Source organism: Anolis sagrei, chromosome 4 (genome assembly GCF_037176765.1).
Source record: "Anolis sagrei isolate rAnoSag1 chromosome 4, rAnoSag1.mat, whole genome shotgun sequence".
Lineage (NCBI taxonomy): Eukaryota > Metazoa > Chordata > Lepidosauria > Squamata > Dactyloidae > Anolis > Anolis sagrei.
The window spans coordinates 78983857-79005597 of record NC_090024.1 but is presented as its reverse complement, the minus strand read 5'-3'; the positions used below and the strand labels follow the sequence as shown (position 1 = coordinate 79005597).

The 21741-nt window shown below is 39.1% G+C and overlaps 1 protein-coding gene across 1 annotated transcript in view; it reads right to left on the bottom strand.

Annotated features, from left to right (window-relative positions):
* Window positions 1–504: 504 nt before the first annotated feature.
* Window positions 505–21741, bottom strand: part of MBOAT1 (membrane bound O-acyltransferase domain containing 1) — a 41826-nt gene continuing 20589 nt past the window's right edge. The window contains exons 4-13 of the mRNA XM_067467498.1: window positions 21358–21453; window positions 18795–18850; window positions 17131–17185; window positions 15373–15556; window positions 14031–14223; window positions 11449–11552; window positions 10451–10515; window positions 5108–5240; window positions 4594–4745; window positions 505–2112 (exon numbers count right to left, since the gene is read on the bottom strand). Coding sequence (XP_067323599.1) covers window positions 1974–2112; window positions 4594–4745; window positions 5108–5240; window positions 10451–10515; window positions 11449–11552; window positions 14031–14223; window positions 15373–15556; window positions 17131–17185; window positions 18795–18850; window positions 21358–21453 — 1177 coding nt within the window. The 3' untranslated portion in view covers window positions 505–1973. The remainder of the gene's footprint in view (window positions 2113–4593; window positions 4746–5107; window positions 5241–10450; window positions 10516–11448; window positions 11553–14030; window positions 14224–15372; window positions 15557–17130; window positions 17186–18794; window positions 18851–21357; window positions 21454–21741) is intronic.

The following is a 21741-nucleotide window of genomic DNA, read 5'->3' as shown; positions in this document are numbered from 1 at the left end:
ATCCATAGACAAGTGGGCTACAAAATCAAAATACAAATGAACCATCATAGAAGCGGCAGAAATATACAGTGCCAGAAAACTGCACATAATTATTGTTATTGTTGTTTTGTTGTTGTTGTTGTTGTTGTTGTTGTTATTGATCCCAGTTCACTGTATCGTGGTGGCTTCTCTCATGTACTCCCTTTAATCATGTTTTTCTCCAAACTAAAATAAGGTTTATGAATCTAAACAAGAAAAAATAGAACTTACTCTTGCTGATCACCCATTTAATCACAGAAATAAAATCCTGAGAACAGTCTTTTCTTTAGAGATCAGCAACTAGCAATTCTTGGATCAAATCCACTCCTTCCCACCTGAAACATGTTTAATTCATTTGCCTATCCAAGGAACAACAACAACAAAAACCCCTTACTGAAAAGCAAGCAAGAGATTGTTGCTCAATCAGTATCCCATTTACTTCTCAAAGCAGCTCTATCTTCCACATACAAGCAGAAACATTTCCAATAAATGTAAAATGAAATTTAATGAACAGGTCAATGCATCACAGGAACCACTAGATGTCACCACTGCTATGCATCATTTTAAAGGTGGTTCTGTTACCAACTTTGCATGTCTTCAAGAAAAGAGGAGACAACTTTCAAACTTTAGTTTTATAAAAGAAAAAGTATATGACACTTTTACAGAGTTCAGATCTATCAACAGCTACTCACCAGGAATGCCCACCTTTGGAAACATCATACTTTGGAGAAGAGACACTATGCGTTGTTTGTGGACTTCTCAATGATTGAAAATGAGTCATTCAGGAAGCAATTTCTTATATCCCAGGTATAAAAAATATTAAGGATAGATTTAATATCAGGGAATAAAAAACCAAAATATGTCTTCTGTTTACCACAAGTATTAATTAAAAGATACACTCAAAATCCTGTTCAATTAACGTTTAATTTGCCCTGTTCCATTTAACAATAAAATATCTTATTTTAAAATAATTAACAGGGGAAATTAATCTAGATTTTTAAAATACAAAAGCATCATTTTAAACTTCAGGTAATTTCAAAGGCACATAGTTTGAAAAAGGTCGATCCAAGTGCTTTAATGCAAAGTCTCCCTGAGTTAATTTCAATGATCCAAGTAATTTGTCTTTATGTGTCTAATTATATTAAGGAATGCCTGATGCAGGCAACATCAGACAAAAATGGAGCACCAGTTAAACATGTTTGGAGAAGTGTGGAAATTCCCACCTTCAATGTTGAGTATACAGACAAAATATGAAGGGAGGTTTGGTAAAGTTTCCCAAGCACTCTTCATTCAGTCATTTCAATACAAATATAATTACATTAATTTTAACAATGTGGGGAACAATATTCAGTGTTCCATGATTCTCCTGTTATCTGATTATGGCTTCCACAGCCTTTTAGCTGGTTTTTTTTTTTTTTTTTTTTTTGTATAGATTAACAGTTCTGAAACATTTCACTTTGGAAGATCCACCAACAAAATTTTTGGTGTAATAAGGAAAGACATCCATGAAATTCTTCCATCCCCTACTTAAGACATTACAGATATTTAGTCTGTCTTTGATTGATTAATGAAGGTGGTGTATGGGGTGGTTGAAAAACAGAAAAACATTTTTGGCATTTACCTTGCCAATATACAAACCCAACAAATCAATGTTTTCTTCGTCTCAAACATACTGGCTAATTAAGTCAAAGATTAAGGGTTGAAAAATATGTGCGAAAAATTAAATACATTAGAAACATTTTCTTTAACACAAAAACATATACAGTATAAAAGCTATTATCTTTTCCATTCAAGAATGTAAACATTATCCAGGAACAAAGTTTGGCCATTAAATCTGTCAAGTTTTGTTCTGTCTTTTAAAAAGTGTTTTAAATGAAACCACTGCAGCGATGTATTCTTTGTGCCGTTTCTTCCAGCTTCTCACAGAAGAGGATGAGTAATTCCCTTTTGAAGGATCATTTTTGCTTCTTGTTTATTTCAAAGTGATTTGTTCTTTGAAATGCGACTTGCTCCTTTTCTATGTGTTTCGGAGACTTGATGGGCAGGATGAGCAAAATAAGTACACATAGAACGTGCATATGAAAATACAGTGACCTAGGAATGACAAAGATAAAAGAAGCCAGAATATAAACTATTGGAAGTTGTGACCTAGCATATTCAAAATCACTTGCATTATTGCAAGAATATATAGTATTTCTGGACAGTAAAAATCTTTGGAAAAGAAAGACAGCTCTTTCTTCATAGCCCATTACAATAAATATCCTGGGAAGAGTCCAAATGTATTTGGAAGGCTTATCTTTGTACATATTGACTCTGAATATGAGATCTTTCAAGTGTCCACAACAGGCATTTACTTTACTCCAGCAATATGATTTCCAGAGGGAGGAAATGATTTTTTTTAACCTCAGCAAATCTATGAAAAAAGTCTGTAATAGCTCTCAAACTATTGTCGAAGGCTTTCATGGCTGGAATCACTCAATTCTTGTGGGTTTTTTCGGGCTATATGGCCATGTTCTAGAGGCATTTCTCCTGACGTTTCGCCTGCCATAGATGCAGGCGTGCCATAGCATATGGCTATGCTTGCCATAGATGCAGGCGAAACGTCAGGAGAAATGCCTCTAGAACATGGCCATATAGCCCGAAAAAAACCACAAGAACTGAGCTCTCAAACTGCTGGGAATCATTCTTTCTACTATAAGCTCCCATAAATTAGCATTTATCCAAAGATGAGTATGGATTACTTTCAAAATGTCATCATCTACTCTGCCAAGTTTCAGATCAGCGCACAATAATATCTGCATCCACCTATATCTTACAAAATATGTCCTCTCCAGAATTTTTCTAGGTTCTTCAGGTAATTCTATGGTATGCTTCAGCCAGAAATTATCACAGAGACTCACTGCAAAATCTAGGAAATTTTAAGAGAGGATACCTCTCGAGGAATATTTTAGGACTTCAGGAAGATAATAATAATAATAATAATAATAATAATAATAATAATAATAATAAATTTTATTTGTATGCTGCCACCATCTCCCCGAAGGGAGTTGGAGCAGCTCACAAAGCACTCCAAGCTGCACATAAAACAGTACATAGACATAAAAGTGCTAATAACATGAGAATTACAGCCACAACGTCCATAAAATATCACATAATAAAATTAAAATTCATAAAATGTAGTCATAACTGCAGATAAAACTGGTTGTTTTCAATTAACAAGCCCAGTGCTGAAGAGAAGCAACCAAGTCCTCAGACTAACCCTTAAAATCTACTCAAGATCAAAGGCTTGTTTAAAAAGCCATGTTTTTAGACTGGATCAGAAAGTATGGAGAGAGTGGGCTAAGCTAATCTCTCTAGGGAGGGCTGGGGGACCACCACTGAGAAGGCCCTCTCCCTTGTCCCCACTAACCGCACTTGGAACAGAGGTGGGACTGAGAGAAAGGACTCCCCAGCAGATGTCAAAGCACACACTGGTTCATAGAAGGAGACGTGGTCTCGAAAATAGGTTGGACCCGAAGTGTATAAAGCTTTATACGTGATAACCTGTACTTTGAATTGGGCCCGGAAACTTTTTGGAAGCCAGTGAAGCTGCTTTAATAGGGATATGATATGCTCCCTATAGCTAGCCCGTTAGTAGTCTGTAAAGACCGGCATTTCACTTCTGACATATATCATTCATTTCAATAAGGATCGCTATTATCAATGGTTTTCTGATCCCTCTGTAAGTTTAGAAGCTTTTCTCTGCAAATACGAGGGTTGTACTGTACATTCAAACTTTTTTTCAAGGATGGTGCACAGAAGCTATTTCTAGTTATGATGACAATGCAGACAGTCCGTGAGTTACAAACATTCAGCTTACAAATAACTCATAGTTAAAAATGGGACTGAGACAACAGAAAGTGGGGAAAAAATACCTCTAGGAAGAGAAATTCACTCCTAGAAGGGTTATCATGGGGAAAAGGTGTTTCCACTGAAGCTTTATCACTAATCCTTGTTTCTACAACAAGCCAAAGTTTCAAAATCCTATTATCACTGGAACAGAAAGTGAGGTGAAATCTTCCGAACAGGGGCAAAGACAGCAAAACAAACACCACAGGGTGTTAACCCTTCCCAATGCTATCCAAAACAAAAAACAAACAAACAAACAAACACACAAACAAACCAAAAACCACTGGCTGGAGTTATGGTTAAAATGTACCTGTTCCAACTTAAAAGCAAACCTAGAGAACCTATCTTGTTTGGAACTTGGGGGCTGCCTGTAAAATGTATCGGATCTAGCTTTAACACAGCACAGCTCCAGTGGACTTATAACTGATCCATGCACTCTTTCTGGATTCTTAGCACATGTGTATTTGTTACGTGTGCACCTAAGTACACAACATTTTGCAAGCCACTGCACATTGTGGCACTGTACACAGCACCACTGCCTAAGCTTGCAAACAAACAAAACCAAATATATTCAGCCTTCATCAGACACCAGATGCAAGACAACTTGGTATAAAGAGCCCCTCAGGTTTTACATTAGAATTAGAAGTCCAAGTTTAAAAACAAGTACAGAAATGGGGAATAACTTACTTGTATAGTTTTACTGTAGGCTCCACAGCTAAGAGTACAAATGGTGCAACTGTATAGCAGACAGCGAGCTGAGTTACCAGCCATGTGGCAATGTCATAGCTCATCTTGAGAGGCTTTGGGGACATGAAGAAGTGTCGACAATTGTTCCTTACCTTAAAAAGAAAACACAAAAAACAATGCATAAAAGCAATCTACAAATAGCTACTTACTTCCCTCACTGATTTTTAAGTTTATGTGTTTGCCACTTTTAAAATGTTACAAAATGTTTCTACGTGAATGTCAGAAAATGTCCTAGGAACAAAAGCTTCAAAATTCAGTGTCTTGGGATTTCTTTTTAATACAAAATTTCTAACTTAATTGACTTGAATTTGTTAGTTCCTATCACTAATCAAGACAAAACTGTTCTGGGAATCGCTACAATTTATACTCATTGCATAACAGAAAATCTTGTGTCACTAATTATATTTGCGATTGTACCCAAGGGCAAAAAAAAAATAAATAGAGATATACCTACCGCTCTGGCTGCTAGTGTCATAAAAATGCCAGTGATAAATGTAAAATAATAGCCAGGGTAAACACCATGCCAAATTGCTGATAGAAGGAATGTCAAAGCTGTACGGTACTGAGGAGCTCGATCATAGCACACTCTGGGAAGAGACATAAAATTAGAAAAATAGGGTGTTCATGGGTACATACACATAATACATGGATTATATATCAAGTGTATTTGAGTCAGTTCTTGTGGGTTTTTTCGGGCTATATGGCCATGTTCTAGAGGCATTTCTCCTGACGTTTCGCCTGCATCTATGGCAGGCATCCTCAGAGGGTGTATTTGATCTTCACAGATACATTTGCTGGGATTTGCTTCTAGAACCACCTGTGGATACCAAAATCCCATTATATTTATTTATTTATTTATTAATGCACTTGTATACCGCTAATATCTCAGCCTAAATCGGCGACTCATTGCGGTTTACAACATTTAAAAAACAATATTCAGTTAAAAGCATAAAACACATATACAGTACAAATTATTGGGCCACCAATAACAATCCTATGCATCTCATAACTGGAATCGTAATCCAAAATTCATCGTCCGTGTATAACCAATCCTTAGTCATCACAATTCGTTACAACGGATTAACCGAATGCTTGTTTAAACATCCATGTCTTCAATCTTTTCCGAAACACCATCAGCGAAGGGGCTGATCGTACCTCTATGGGGATGGTGTTCCAAAGCCGGGGGGCCACCACAGAAAAGGCCCTATCTCTCGTCCCCGCCAGCCGAGCTTGAGAAGCAGGCGGGATCGAGAGCAGGGTCTCCCCGGAAGATCTCAAACTCCTGGTGGGTTCATAGGCAGAGATGCAGTCAGATAGGTAGCTTGGGCCGGAACCGTTTAGGGCTTTAAAGGCCAACGCCAGCACTTTGAATTCAGCCCGGTAGCAGATCGGTAGCCAGTGGAGTTGGCGCAACAGGGGGGTTGTATGCTCCCTGCGCTCCGCTCCTGTTAAAATCATGGCTGCCGAGCGTTGGACTAGTTGGAGCTTCCGAGTTGTCTTCAAAGGCAACCCCACGTAGAGAGCGTTGCAGTAGTCTAAACGGGATGTAACCAGAGCGTGGACTACCGTGGCCAAGTCAGACTTCCCAAGGTATGGGCGCAGCTGGCGCACAAGCTTTAGCTGTGCAAATGCTCCCCTGGTCACCGCCGAAACCTGGGCTTCCAGGCTCAGCGATGAGTCCAGGATCACACCCAAGCTGCGAACCTGCATCTTCAGGGGGAGTGTGGCCCCATCCAACACAGGCTGTAACCCTATGCCCTGTTCGGCCTTGCGACTGACCAGGAGTACCTCTGTCTTGTCTGGATTCAATTTCAATTTGTTCGCCCTCATCCAGACCGTCACAGCGGCCAGGCACCGGTTCAGGACCTGGACAGCCTCCTTAGTAGCAGGTGGAAAGGAGTGACAGAGTTGGACATCATCCGCGTACAGATGACACCGTACCCCGAAACTCCGGATGATCTCCCCCAGCGGCTTCATGTAGATGTTAAACAACATGGGAGACAATATTGAGCCCTGAGGAACCCCACAAGACAATGGTTGTGGGGTTGAACAGGTGTCCCCCAACAACACCTTCTGAGATCGACCCTCCAGGAATGACCGGAGCCACTGCAAAACAGTACCTCCAAGACCCATCCCTGCGAGGCGTCCCAGAAGGATACCGTGGTCGACGGTATCGAAGGCCGCTGAGAGGTCGAGCAGCACCAACAGGGACACACTCCCCCTGTCGAGCTCCTGGCGCAGATCATCCACTAAGGCGACCAAGGCTGTCTCGGTACCATGTCCCGGCCTAAAGCCAGACTGTGCCGGGTCTAGATAATCCGTGTCTACCAAGAATACCTGGAGTTGTGAGGCCACCACACGTTCCAAGACTTTGCCCAAGAAGGGGAGATTGGAAACTGGCCGATAGTTGTCGAATTTAGTGGGGTCCAGTGATGGTTTCTTCAACAGCGGTTTTATTATAGCTTGTTTTAAGCTCGCTGGAAACTTGCCTTCCCATTATAGGTAATGGTAGAATAAAATAATGTCCCTTATATAAAATGGCAAAATCAAGGTTTCCTTTTTGGAATTAAAAAATTTCAAGCAGTGGATGGTTGGGTTGCTGTGAGTTTTTTGGGCTGTATGGCCATGTTCCAGAAGCATTATCTCCTGACGTTTTGCCTGCATCTATAGCAGGCATAATCAGAGGTTGTGAGGTCTGTTGGAAACTAAGCAAGGGAGGTTTATATATCTGTGGAATGTCCAGGGTGGGAGAAAGAACTAGCTATTCAATGCTAATCAAGGTGGCCAGTTGCAGCATTCACACCTGCCTCAAGCAGACAAGAGTTCTTTCTCCCACCCTGGACATTCCACAGATATATAAACCTCATTTGCCTAGTTTCCAACAGGCATCACAACCTCTGACAATGCCTGACATAGATGTGGGCAAAACATCAGGAGAGAATGCTTCTGGAACATGGCCATACAGCCCAAAAAACTCACAGCAACACAGTGATTCCAGCCATGAAAACCTTCAACAACAGTGGATGGTTGGCTCCGTGAATGAAGAATCAATGAGTACAGAGGGTCAACTGTACAAATTGTAAAGAACTTAAAAAAAACATTTTAAATAAAACTGTTTTTGTAAGTATTCATGATTATTAATATTGATGAACTAGTGTTTTATATTTTCACTTCATCAAAAGGAATGGCAGCAAACCTTATGATTTTAGTATTTGATATTTATCTAATTCAGATTTCCATTCTTAAAGATGCCTGAATGGGCATTTTATTTTTAAATTTGCCTAATAGGACCTCAAATGTATACATTCCAGATAAAATATTCCCACATCAATTTCTTGTACAAGGAATGTTTAATACAATTGAATTTTCAGGTAAGACTTTAACACTTAACATCTTTTAAGCTCTTTGCTAAAAAAATTTTCAAGGAAGATTTTTACAAGACATTTCTGATTAATTCCTAGATTTTTGGCATATCTGGATCTTTCTTTGATCAGAATTGTATGCTCTGTACACAAAGAGAGAGCACATGTAGGGTTTTTTTTTTAGATATGAACCATTATGTGTCTACCTGATTAAAAATGCTTTTATCTATATAAATAAAAATGTAATGTTAGTTTGTAAGATTGGCATAACTCAAAAACCACTGGACGAATTGACACCAAATTTGGGCACAATACAGCTATCAGGCCGATGAGTGACCATCACTCATAAAACACTGAAAAACACGCCACCTCCAAACCCCACCCTGCCCCTTCCTGCCCTGTCAAAATCCAGGAAAGACAGGAGGGAAGGAAAGAAGGAAGAAAGAGAAAGGGAGGTAAAGAAAAAGGGGGAAGGAAGGAAGTTAAAGAAAGAAGAAAGAAGAAAAGGAAAGAAAAGGAAAGATGGAAGGAAAGGAAAGAGACAGCAGAAGAGAAAGAAAAAGGGGGAAAGAAGGAAAGAGGTAGGGAAGGAAGAAAGAGACAGAGGGAGGGAAAGAAAAAGGGGGAAGGAAGGAAGGAGAGAAGGAAAGAAAAAAGGGAATGAAGGAAGGAAAGAGGGAGTGAAGGAAGGGGGAAGATGTAGAGAAAGAGGGAGGGAAGGAAAGAAGGAAAGAGAGAAGGAAGAAAAGAGACCAGAAGAGAAAGAAAAAGGGGGAAGGAAGGAAAGAGATAGAGAAGGAAGAGGAGAAGGAAAGATGGGAGGGAGGGAAGGAAGGAAGGAAGGAAGAAAGGAAGGAAGGAAGGAAGGAAGGAAGGAAGGAAGGAAGGAAGGAAGGAAGGAAGGAGGGAAAGAAGGAGGGAAAGAAGGAGAGAAAGAGGGAAGGTTGGCCACAGCAACACGTGGCGGGTAAAGGTTGTTATTTCTATTATTATTCTGCTATTATTCCTCTGAGACCCTTTTAGGGGGAATGGGAGAGGTGCCAGGTCCCAGAGGCAATGCATTGCATTATTGTTATTGTTATGATGGTGGTGAAATAAAAGGAAATAAAAAGTGAAAGAAGGAAGCAAACAGGCAGGGAAGAAAGGTAAAAGAAGAAAGGGGGAGGGAATGAAGGAAAGAGAGAAGGATGAAACCAAGTAGTGAAAGAAGGAAAGAAAAAAAGAGGTAGAGAAGGAAGAAAGGAGAGAAAGGGGAAGGAAAAGGGGGAAGGAATAGGTAGGTACCTCTCTTTCATAATAGTCCAGATATCTAACTCAACTTTGATAAGTTTAACTATAGGCCACAGCAACACGTGGCAGGGCACAGCTAGTAAACTTATAAATGTGTAAAGGCATGTAGAGATTCTGCAATAGCTTTTGATATAGTTAGAATGCAGCATTAACTCTCATACTTCCTGGGAATGTCTGCCAATTACATAAGCTTGAATTCCCTCCAATGCTTAAAATAAATTATTGAGGATAAATATTTCCTATAGAAATGGAGTCCAACTATCTCTGTAGATATGTGGAATTAGAATTAATCACCCCCATATTAAATAATGTTAAGCTTTTTCTATGCTAAGATGCAGAAACTTTCTTAGAAAAATTACCCATATCAACTTTTAATGCAACCCATTCTCACTTTGGGATCACTGCCAATAGCCATATATCAACCATTTTCAATGTAATGTTTAAAATTGCATTCCTTTTATTTAAAATTTACATCTTGAAATGCTCTTGTAAGACCTTATATGATATAAACTAAAAATATAAGCATGAAAATTAAAACAATAGGCCAGTTTACCGTCTGTTAGGATTTCTGGGAGTTGAAAGCCAAAACATTTGTGGACCCGCCGGTTGAGAACCACTGGGTTAAACCCTTGTGCCTGCAGGACTTCTGACTGAAAGGTTGACAGTTTGAATCTGGGGACTAGGGTGAGCTCCCATCTGTCAGCTCCAGCTTCTCATGCAGGGACATGAAAGAAGCCTCACAGGATGGTAAAACATCCGGGCGTCCCCTGGGCAATGTCCTTGCAGACAGCCAATTCTCTCAAACCAGAAACAACTTGCAGTTTCTCAAGTCACTCCTGACATGGAAAAAAGGAGCTCCCATATGTGGGGTGCTACTCATAAGGCCCTATCCATTATCAGTTTCTGACTGAACTAAGCGCATCCACAGAAGGATTTGTCATTACCTATCTTTATTACTATTACAACAGACATTCCAGAGGGGGGGACGACACATAACTCTTCTTCTCATCCACTGAAAGAGTGTATGATGGAGGCATTATAGTTAGAACCACCAACCCCTCATTATGTACAGGAATCTAAAAACACTAGAGAGGATCCTCCCCCCCCCCCCCACATCTAAAAATAGATTAGTATTTTAGTCTTACCGTTTGAGCCAGGCTGTGGTTTGGATATTCCAGTTTTCTACATACATTTTAAAACTTGTTGCCATCTAGAAGAGAAGGTGCCATGTGTTATAGCTTACTTTCAGGAAATGTCAGTAGCTACTCATATTTTAAAGCCCCCCCTGATGCTGTTGGTTAAACCACTGAGCTGCTGAATTTGCTGACCAGAAAGTTGGCAGTTCGAATCTGGGGAGCGGAGTGAGCTCCCACTGTTAGCCCCAGCTTCTGCCAACCTAGCAGTTTGAAAACATGCAAATGTGAGTAGATCAATAGGTGCCACTTCTGTGGGAAGGTAACGGTGCTCCATGCAGTCATGCTGGCCACATGACCTGGAAGTGTCTACGGACAATGCCGTAGACACTTCTTCGGCTTAGAAACTGAGATGAGCACCACCCCCCAGAGTCGGACACAACAAGACTTAATGTCAGGGGAAACTTTTACCTACCTTTATTCATATTTTAAACTATATTGATGTCTAATGCAGTATCATACCAAGAACTTTGTCCATATCTTTTGCTTACCTCTAATTTTGGGAACTGTGATTGCAATGAAATTTAGTGTTCATTTATGTAGCAAAAGCACAATCATTTTCACTGAGAACAAGCAATAAGTATACATGCACTTTCAGAAAAGTCTTTTTATCTTTTTTAAACTTTAAAAGGAAGAGATCTTTATACTACTTTGTAGAAAACAAACAGACATGCATGGGACAAATCTCATAATGCACTCTCTTCCCTCAATTTGTCAAGGAAAGGGTGAGACAGAGGCTTGAGCTGAGATATTTTATAAAAACTTCATTTCATGACTTTACATTTTAACATGAAGTGGTAAATTAACACACCAAGCCATGTTTCTGGTCTTTTAAAACACAAAATAGCGGCTGTAGCATATCTGTGCAGGTAGCACATCTTGTAAGACATTTGGTTGACAGTCTTGTGTTGTCTCTCCCTTTTCTCCTTCGGGCTCCCAACGAAACTTACCTCAATGTTCCTGATATTCAGATTAGACAGCAGGTCCCAATGGAAATTGCCTTTCTCATCAACACCACTGAACCCATAACCAGCAGCGTTGTGGATTGCATCCGCTGTAATTGAGGGAAAACATGCTAGGCTAAACTCCAAAGACTACATCATACATGCCCAAGAAGTGGCTAGTGGGATCTTATTTTCTTCTTGCCCTACCCATCCTTGACCAGACTGTCGTGCCATATCAAGACTTGCTTCTGAAACTTACATTGATTTTAAAACAAAGGGAGGGAGACATAGATTCCAAGCCCTTCACACAGTTCCCTCCTATGCCACATAGTTTTTTCTGATCCGAATCCATAAACAGTTCCATCAGGGAAGAAGCTAGTGGGGGTGAGAGAATGAAGGCATTGCCCCATCCACACAAAGATTCTGTCCATATGAATTTTTCCTTCATTCCTCAAATTTCTAGAGTCCTGGGAAACTGAAAATCATCCATACCTAGAACGCTATATTTGCAGTGTTTTCAGTTCCTTGGTCATTTTTTGTATTCCCTTAGAAATTGTTTACAACCCCCACTTTAAATGCTCAAGTGAAGTTTATAAATTACTGTATTCCCAGAAATTTGGAGATTGAAAGAAAATGTCATTGGAGAGGCACAATTATTATTTGGGGAGAAATGAAAGCCTTCATTCTGCCCCTGCTCAATGATTACACCACTTAAATTTATGGAAAGTACTCCCTAAATGTCAGTGTCGAGTTAACAATGGATGAAGGATATTTTATTTAGAAATTCAATTCAATCAACAGCCAAATGGAATTTAAGATCAGAGCAGACTGGATCAGTTGGCTGGTGGACTGTGGGAGTAGACATCTTTTATAAACTAACTTTTACCAGCTCTGCTTGCGAACAGACAATTTTTCAGTCACTTATTGAGGACATAGTTGGGAATCATATGGGATAAATTAGTATTTCTGCTTCTGACGACGCTTCACAAGTCTTATCATGCCCACTGATCCAAAGACTTAAGAACTGCACTAGAACTTGAGCTGGTAGACTACTTAGAATCCTGGTCTCTTCGTCTGGCTCCTAACTAAAGTTCAACAGTCGGCATTAGGACAAAATGAACTTCCTCCTTTTTTGGTGCTTGTTTTCCACCCCACAAGCAGGGAATTCAGTTAATTGATTCTCACACAAAGGCATGCCTGTCCTACTTTACAAGCAAGAACTGCTTAGCAGCAGCTTTATTTGATCAACAGAATACTCTGTGTCATTAGATAAAATCTGCAGAAAAAGGGAAGAGAGAGTAAATGATATTTTGGCACTCAGTTTGAAGAACAAGGAGAGGCCTTCACCACTTCAGGGTGGGAAACCCCACTGCTTTGACTTCCAATCATACTGCCAGTCAGAAGGTTCTTTATGGTCCAACCTGTTCAGGATACTCAATTCTACATCTTCTTTTTGCCAGTTTTTTTTAATGCTTATTTTATGCATTTCATTTTTTTTTACTGAAATGTCTAAGCTAACCTGATTTTACCCTGTGTTAGCAAAAGTGGCGGCGTACTCTGCACTTCAGATTTGAGTGTGAATCACTTCTGATTTGGAACCAGCCCCGTTGCTCGCATGGGCCACTGACTCCATCTCACTTTCTCTGTGCTCCACAGTGTGGGAAAAGGGGGTGGTACTTACCTTTGTCACTCTTTGCCACCACAGTGGTAGCCACAGATATCAAGAGAGCTCTTGATTGTCACTGGGCACCTTTTCCAATGTCAGCAGAGGCACCTGTGTGACTTGGATAGATGAGAGGGATTGCTCTGCCCTTTCCCTTTCCAAGAATGACCTCCAGTAGGCATGAACCAGGTTTGGCTCTACTGGGTTGTCAGGACTTCACTCCTGCCACTGCTGTGGTTCAGGAACACAACAGAATTGGGACAGATGGATGCCTATCCTGTTTGGATCTACACTGCCCTCTGTCCCAGGATCTGATCCCAGATTATCTGATTTGAACAGGATTATATGAGTCTCCACTGCCCTATAATCTGGGATAATCAGATAATCTGGGCTCAGATCCTGGGATATATGGCAGCGAAGAAGGGACCCCAGTCATTAATATGTAAAATAGACTGGGTGACTATTGATCCTCTATCAGCTTGTTTTTGGCATAGCAATAAGGGACATCTTTGCATACAATATGGTAGGGAACATGAGCACGTATGCCCTGCTGCATAGTTGACTGTGGAAACAAAATGCTGGTCAATTTACCCCAACATAACTATTATATTCATAAAAGTTGGATAGGGAATGGGCACAATATGTAAAAATTACACAAATGTAAGTTAAATATCACACAAATTTGATAAACATTAGCATGCCTAATTGTCCAAAAGTGGTGGTTATACATGTTAACACCTGTTTTCCCCTGTTAGAGCAATCACAAAATTTTGACCAGAAGTTATACTCTCAGCAGCAAGTGCAGGAATGCACTAATTTTGTTCATGAGATCATTTGCCATAAGACATTTATATCAACAGAAATAATGAAAACCATTACATTAACTTTAAGCATGTGCACGCATTTTATTTTTAAATAGTCTTACCGAGTGTCCATGCGAAATAGTATTTTGGTTTTGAAGACTGCATAACAAGATACAGAAAACCAAGTCTTGACAAGAACGAGGACTCGTTGATAAATTGATCATCAACAAGACATGTTGCCAGGAAATTCTTGGTAAGTGTTAGAAACAAAAGCAGCGATACAAGTGTGATACCAAGTTTGTGCAGCACTGCTCCCTAGAAAGAACCATAAAACATTGCTGCAATCAGTTCACAGGTAAGACAAGCCAAGTGCCAAAAAAAAAAAATCCTGGACATAAACATTTGTAAGAAAACAGCAAGCAGCAGAATTACCTACTGTCTATACTTGTTACTTCTGAAAAAAGAATTGGTGGCACAATAATGACATAGGCAAGGCCAAGTGACAAGTCACAATTTGATATTACATTTGTTCTCTTCTCGCCTTCCATCCATTTGTAATTCTAATTTTGAGGGGAAAAAACTACAATTTGCTATTTTGGCCAAAGAAAGACAAAATGCAGTTTGCATAAGATTGCAAACAACAATGGACATAATGTGATCAACGGCTGCATCTGTTATCTAATTAATGCAGTTTAGCTGCCATGGATCAATGCTATATAATCATGGGAGTTGTAGATTGACTAGGTGCCACATCAAACCACAACTCCCATGTTTCCATAGGATTGAGCCATGCTTGTTAAAGTGGTGTTAAATTACATTAATTCTATAGTGTAAATGCACCTAATATCTGGGGATAACATTGGATTCTCCAAAACATCTTTAGTAATAACAGAGTATTGCATTTAACTAGCTATGCCTTTAGTGGTGCAACGGGTTAAACCACTGAGCTAGTGAACTTGCTGACCGGAAGGTTGGCAGTTCAAATTCACGGGATGGGGTGAGCCCCCACAGTTTAGCCCCAGCTTCTGCCAACCTAACAGTTTGAAAACAAGCAAATGTGAGTAGATCAGTAGGTACCGCCTCAGTAGAAAGGTAACAGCGCTCTATGTAGTCATGCTGGCCACATGACCTAGGAGGTGTCTACGGACAACACAGGGTCTTCGGCTTAGAAATGGAGATGAGAACCACCCCACAGAGCCAGAAGGGGAAGCTTTACCTTTATCTGTGTTTGGTTGTTTCTAGGCATTGAATGTTTGCCTTTGCGTTTGTGTATGATGGAATCTGCCCTGAGTCCCCTCGGAGAGATAGGGCAGAATACAAATTATTATTATTATTATTATTATTATTATTATTATTATTATTATTATTATGTGGGAATGTTTTTCTCTTGTGTCCTGGTCATTATTAATAGTAATCATTTTACAAATCATTTGAAAAAGAGAGACTTTGAATTTTGCAGCTTACCACTGGAGAAGGTTCAGGAAGTCTTTCACAATTTCTTTCCTTCCAGTTGACCTCTAACAACTTCATCTGCACATGTCTGCCTTCAATGAAGGCTATGTAGTCCTTGTAATTGCTACATGGGCCTGCTAGGATACTCAGGAAATTGAGGTGATAGCTCAGATACTCCAGTAAGGAAGGTTTTGTTCTGTTAAAGCAATCACAAGTAATTTTAAAAATCTGAGTTGTGTAAAGAAAAAAATAAGTTTTTAAATTGCACCATGAAATAGGATTATTTCTTGCTTTGTCTGAACTATAATATAAAGTGTTTGTTTTCTTCCTATGCTGTACAAACTCAAATGCAAAACAAATATTGAGAATTAGGTCGCTCTGAGTCCCCTTCAAGGTGAGAAGGACAGGGTATAAATACAGTAAATAAATAAATATTTTATATAATAAAATAAAGCAAATATCTCCCTAACAAATATTTCTCTCCTTTTTTTTTTGCTCTTGAGTACACATTTATGAATTAATTTTCACCAAACTTGACAATGCATGAAATAAATTTTAAGAACTGTTATTATCAAGTGAAGTCTGAGCTCCTGTGTGCAAGGGAAGCACAATGAATGCCTTAGAAAATTGGAATTTTCAATGGGATGGAGTCTTTCCTTTGTACACAGACTTGGTGGAGAGGAGAACAGCAGGGTCTTTCTTGGGTTGTTGTAGGTTTTTTTCGGGCTATATGGTCATGATCTATAGGCAGTTCTATAGGCATGGCCATATAGCCCGAAAAAACCTACAACAACCCAGTGATACTGGCCATGAAAGCCTTCAACAATACATAGGGTCTTTCTTATCACATGTTCAGTTTAACCCCAAATCAATGTCTGGATAGAACTACAGTGAAATGTGTTACCTAGTTAATTTTAATTGGCTGTTACTCTTGAGATCAGGGTTTGAATCCCCATTCAGCCATGATCCATTGGGTGATCTTGGGCAAGTCACTCTTTTTCAACCTCAGAAGAAGGCCAAGGCAAACCCCTTCTGAGCCTATCTTGCCACAAAAACCTCATGATGGGGTTACTATAAGCCAGAAATTACTTATGCAACAATTAACTAGGTAACTGCACTCGCCATTTCAATGTTTATTAATAGAGTGAACAAAAGGGATATTTTTGTTTCAAACTGCCCATTCCTTCATTTGGAAGTAAGCTCATTCTATAATTGTCAACAGAATGTACAAGGAAGAATGATTAGGATCACCGCCTGAAGCAATTTCCCCTTAGAAGCTTTTTGGTTCCTCCAATGCACACTCTGTTCTACTGATTCTATTTAATTATCATTTCATTTTGCTGCTAATGTAAACATTGTATCCTGAAGAAGGATTTGGTTTCTTCTGTCATTTGGAAAGCTAGAGGAAAAGTGTAAGTAGAATACATAGTATACATACAGAAAAGAAAGCCTGATAGAAGGCAAAAAATTACAAAAAGAACTAAATGACAAATTTTGGAATATTTCAATAGCTGATATTCAGTTCACACACGGGCATCACCGCATAGCGTTGGTGGATAGGCATACATTAAAAGATCAGTCTATTTCTATGCTCCCTAAAATAATAACTTCAGTGTTCTAAAGTATATGAAAAATTATTTGCATTAGAATAACGTAATACTGAAGGAAGTCTAGTTATTAAGTCACAAAACTAAACTAAACAAACACTCTACAAGCACACACAAATACATTTTTTAAAAGATCAGATCAATAGAAGAATTATGTCTTTACTTTATAGCGAGATCGTTCTGTTCTTTAGTTAGTTCTTCCAATTTTCGACCAATACCTAGCAAGAATAAATGGGACAATAATTGAGTCACACACTTGAAGACGAAGAAAAGCTACAGATAATAATGTATTACAATACTAGTGATAGTAAGTATATTAATGAAAACTGTGCTGTGTGTCCTATGGATTATTAACTAGTTCTCTGTGGCATAACTGCTTTCATTTCTTAAAAAAAACCTTACCATTCTAATCAATCACATGGTTTCCAGTGAAGACAAAGAAACCAAGGCCCCTTCCACACAGCTATTTAAAATCCACATCTAACAGGATTATATGGCAGTGTGGACTCAGATAATCAAGTTCAAAGCATATATTGTGGATCGCCAGCCTTGATATTCTGGGTTATACAGCTGTGTGGAAGGGCCCCAAAACCTTTCTAACAATGAATGCATTTTGGTTTCAGTTGTTTTACATATCCATCATAAGTACTCTGGGTTATAATGGCATCTTTTTCAATATGAAGCTCAAAGCACATTGTGATACAAGTTGAGTATCTCTTATCCAAAATGCTTGGGACCAGAAGGTTTTTGGATTTCAGATTTTGGAATATCCACATTGTTGCACGCCAACAAGTAATTTCTGGCTTATAGTAACTCTATCATGAGGAGATGGGATCCAAGTCTAAACATGAAATCTATTTATGTTTCATACATACTCTGAAGGTAATATTTTATATAATATTTGTAATAAGAGTATGCAAGAAAGTTTATATACATTGAGCCACTGGAAAGCTTTCCTCCTCCCCCACTCTATTCCCCCTCGGTGTGACAGCACTATGCCTGACATCAGGTGGAGCACCAGGAAGATGGTATGCGCCATGTTAAAACTGGGAACTGCCACAACATGTATGTGGAGTGGGGAGTATCCAGGGTAGCTGGGGAGTGGGGGCTCCTTTACGACTCCAAGGAGGCTAAGGCCCCTTCCACACAGCTAAATAACCCTGCTTTGAACTGGAAAATATGGCAGTGTAGACACAGATAACCCAGTTCAAAGCAGATATTGTGGGATTTTATGCTTCAATATTCTGGGTTATATGGCTGTGTGGAAGGGCCCTTAGGGAGTCCCCGTGAAGACCCAATGTGGGCCTGATCTGGCATATGATATGAAGCATTGGGTCTGCATTTTGGGTGAGTGTAGAAGGGCCTAGTCTCAGAATCTCCACAATAAATCAGTGAACTTGGCATTTGGCAGAACCTGTGATACCTCAATTCTCTTAAAATTATTTGAAAGCAGCAAAGCAAATCAAAAGCGCTAAGGAAGATCAGTAGTGCAAACCAGCTTATTTTGATTTTTTTAATTTTTATTTTTCAAGAGAAGGAAAACAGAATTCTAGCTAGGAAAAACTTGATTTAAGACCTTGGCAAAACTTACATAAACTTCTTACTTTTCCCCAAAAGGCCCTTCCACACAGCCATATAACCCATAATATCATGGCTGATAATCCACAATATCTGCTTTGAACTGGATTATCTGAGTCCACATTGCCATATATCCCAGTTCAGTGTGTATTCTATACAGCTGTATGGAAGGGGCCAAAGGCTGCAGTATCTATTTACAGAATTTCTCATAGGAAATTGGATAGAAAGTAGAAATGCCTTCTTTCTTACCATCATGTACCTGGAAAGCAAGAATTGTGATCTTCTGTGTTATAATCATCAATGGGCTATAATACAAGGGAGAAAGACACACATGTCAAATCTAACAGGCTACAAAGTTTAATTCGGGACTTGGAAAAGTAACTTTTGGATCTACAACTCCAAAGGTCCCTAGCTGGAGGATTCTGGGTGATGCAGTCAAAAAGCAATTCTTTTCCAAGCTTGATTATATATGTTTATTTTAAGAAAAGGCCTCTTATATCACTTTTGTGTGAACAAGCTTATTGTAACATACAACTGGAAAGGAGGAACAAAGCTAGGTACACTTACTAAGATGGTACTTGGAAGCTGGTTGAGTCTTAACCTCAGGATTTAGCTAACTCTTAACATAACAAGTGAGTGTACTTCAGTCTTTTCTTGTCTTTCTCACATATTTCTTCCTTCCTTTCTGTTAGTTGCTATACATTGTTTCAACTTATGGCAAGTCTATGAATGAGATACCTCCATGAAACCCATTACAGGTCTTTCAAATGAAGGCCATGGCTTTCTTGATTGAGTCAAGTATTTATTTACAACAGAGATGTGATAAGGATGTTGTTAGTAAGAGTCAACTTGAAGTAGCAGCAAAATGGAATGTCTATTGGCTTTTCTATTTCAGGATAAAGCAGAGTGTGAGCAATTTCACTGTCAAAAAACCTGGCATGTAACCTAAGAGTCCTTCAGAAAGTGGTGAAACATGTCACTTTAGCAATAATGTGGTTTCCTGGTGGTCTGCTTTGTATTTTCTACATCTGCCAACTAGGAATGAGATGTGCAAAATACAAATCAGTAACCGAAACCCCAAAGAAAGCAAGGATTCTGTGCCATGCTGTGCAGAAGACTGAATTTCAGCAAGTTTAGCATGCATAAGGGCCCCTTGGTGGCACAGCGGTTGCCACTGAGCTGCTGAACTTGCTGACCGAAAGGCTGGTGGTTCGAATCCAGGGAGCAGGGTGAGCTCCTGCTGTTAGGCCTGCTTCTGCCAACGTAGCAGTTTGAAAACATGCAAATGTGAGTACATCAATAGGTACCACCTTTGCAGAAAGTTAATGGCACCCCATGCAGTCATGCTGGCCACATGACCTTGGAGGTGTCTACGGACAATGCCCGTTCTTCAGCTTAGAAATGGAGATGAGCACCACCCCACAGAGTTGGACACAACTAGACTAAATGTCAGGGAAAATCTTTACCAGCCCTGAAACAATAATTTTACTGATTAAGTGAAAGTATGCATTTCTGAAGCAAAATTAATAAATGTCTCTAAATGGCGAAGAATATGAAGACAAATTAAAGGCTAAAGACTTTGTATGAAACCTCTTTAGATATGGATTCTCATTTCTCTGAAATCTAAACAACCATCAGCTGTTGTTATTTGAAATCAAACACAAAGAACATTATAAAATGTGAAGAATACACAAAGAGAAGAGCAACTTACCAACATAATCCTCTTTGCATAAAAAGTAAGATATGCAGTTACATAAAGGCTATCACAACAGTTGGCTTTTACTTGTAAAAAGAAGCAAAAACAATGCTAATGTCCGTCCCCGTCCCCCCCGCCCCCTTGTCCTAAATCAAATTGATAGTTTCAACTACTTACTAAATATGTTAGCTCTGTTTTGGTGTTAATTTACCAGTCAGCTAGATCAGCTACTATATACACTATAGATCAACTAGTATATACTTAATTTGTCCTTAAAATGATATATAATCCTCTACCACAATAATAATAAAATAAATTAAACAAACTTTAATAAATAAAAATACAATTTGAATTCCCCAAATCTGCTAGAATTCTCTGCATTTTGTACCAAACTAGAGTATTGCCCAGGTTATGCATTTTATTATGCTGTTTATTGCAAATACTTGTGGTTAACTTTACGATTTTATGTTCCGATTACAAAATGCATACTTGGGGAACAAACCGGTAAGCTTCTGCTTTATAAAAGTTTCAGTATTCAGCTTCTCACCACAGATTCATTCAGGTTAATTATTTTCTCCATGCATAAAAAGTGCAGTGCTCTGAATATTGGAACTCAATTATTATCTAGGTTCTGTCATCTTAAGAACTCTTTCCTCCTTTCTCCAGATCACTTCCCTTTTTTTTTTATACCTCAGTTAAAAACATCTCAAAAGTTCTACTTGCCAACAGTTGCCCTCTTCCATTTCTCATATTTTCCTCTGAGGTGGCCTTTGTATCTATATGCTGCCCTCTGGTGGTTGCATCTAAGGACTTCAGCAGGAGGCTCATGTGAGGTGGCCTTTCTATCTATAGACTGCCTTCTGGTGGTTGCATCTGAGTGCTACATACATATTTTTCAATGTTTGGAGGTTTTTTCAGAGTGGTTTTTTCATGTGCAACCTCACCAGAATTTTAAGTTGGATAATGAAGGGTATGTATAGCAAGTTTGGTTCAGATCCATAAAGCCATGTAGGAACCTTTGTGGAACAAATACATACACACATATACAAACATACTTTGACTTATTAATATAGATAGATAGAAACATATTATTATATAAGTGTTACCATTACTTACCCAGAGAAATCTGTAGTAAGAATACCATAACTGAATATGTATATCCGGCTAATGTGGCACAATGTGAGATATCCCATAGCTACCATAAAAGAGTACCTAGAAATATATGCATTTATTTCAGAGAACTGACGTTTTATCAAAACAGTATCTAAAAGTCAAAACAAACAAGCTCATTGTATTGTCGCAGGCTGTCATGGCCTGAATCACTGGGTTGTTGTAGGTTTTTCAGGCTATATGTCTGTGTTCTCGAAGCATTCCCTTCTGACATTTCGCCTGCCACAGATGCAGGCGAAATGTCAGGAGATAATGCTTCTAGAACATGGCCATATAGCCTGAAAATCCTACAACAACCCAAACAAGCTCATGCCATCCTGATTATTTTGT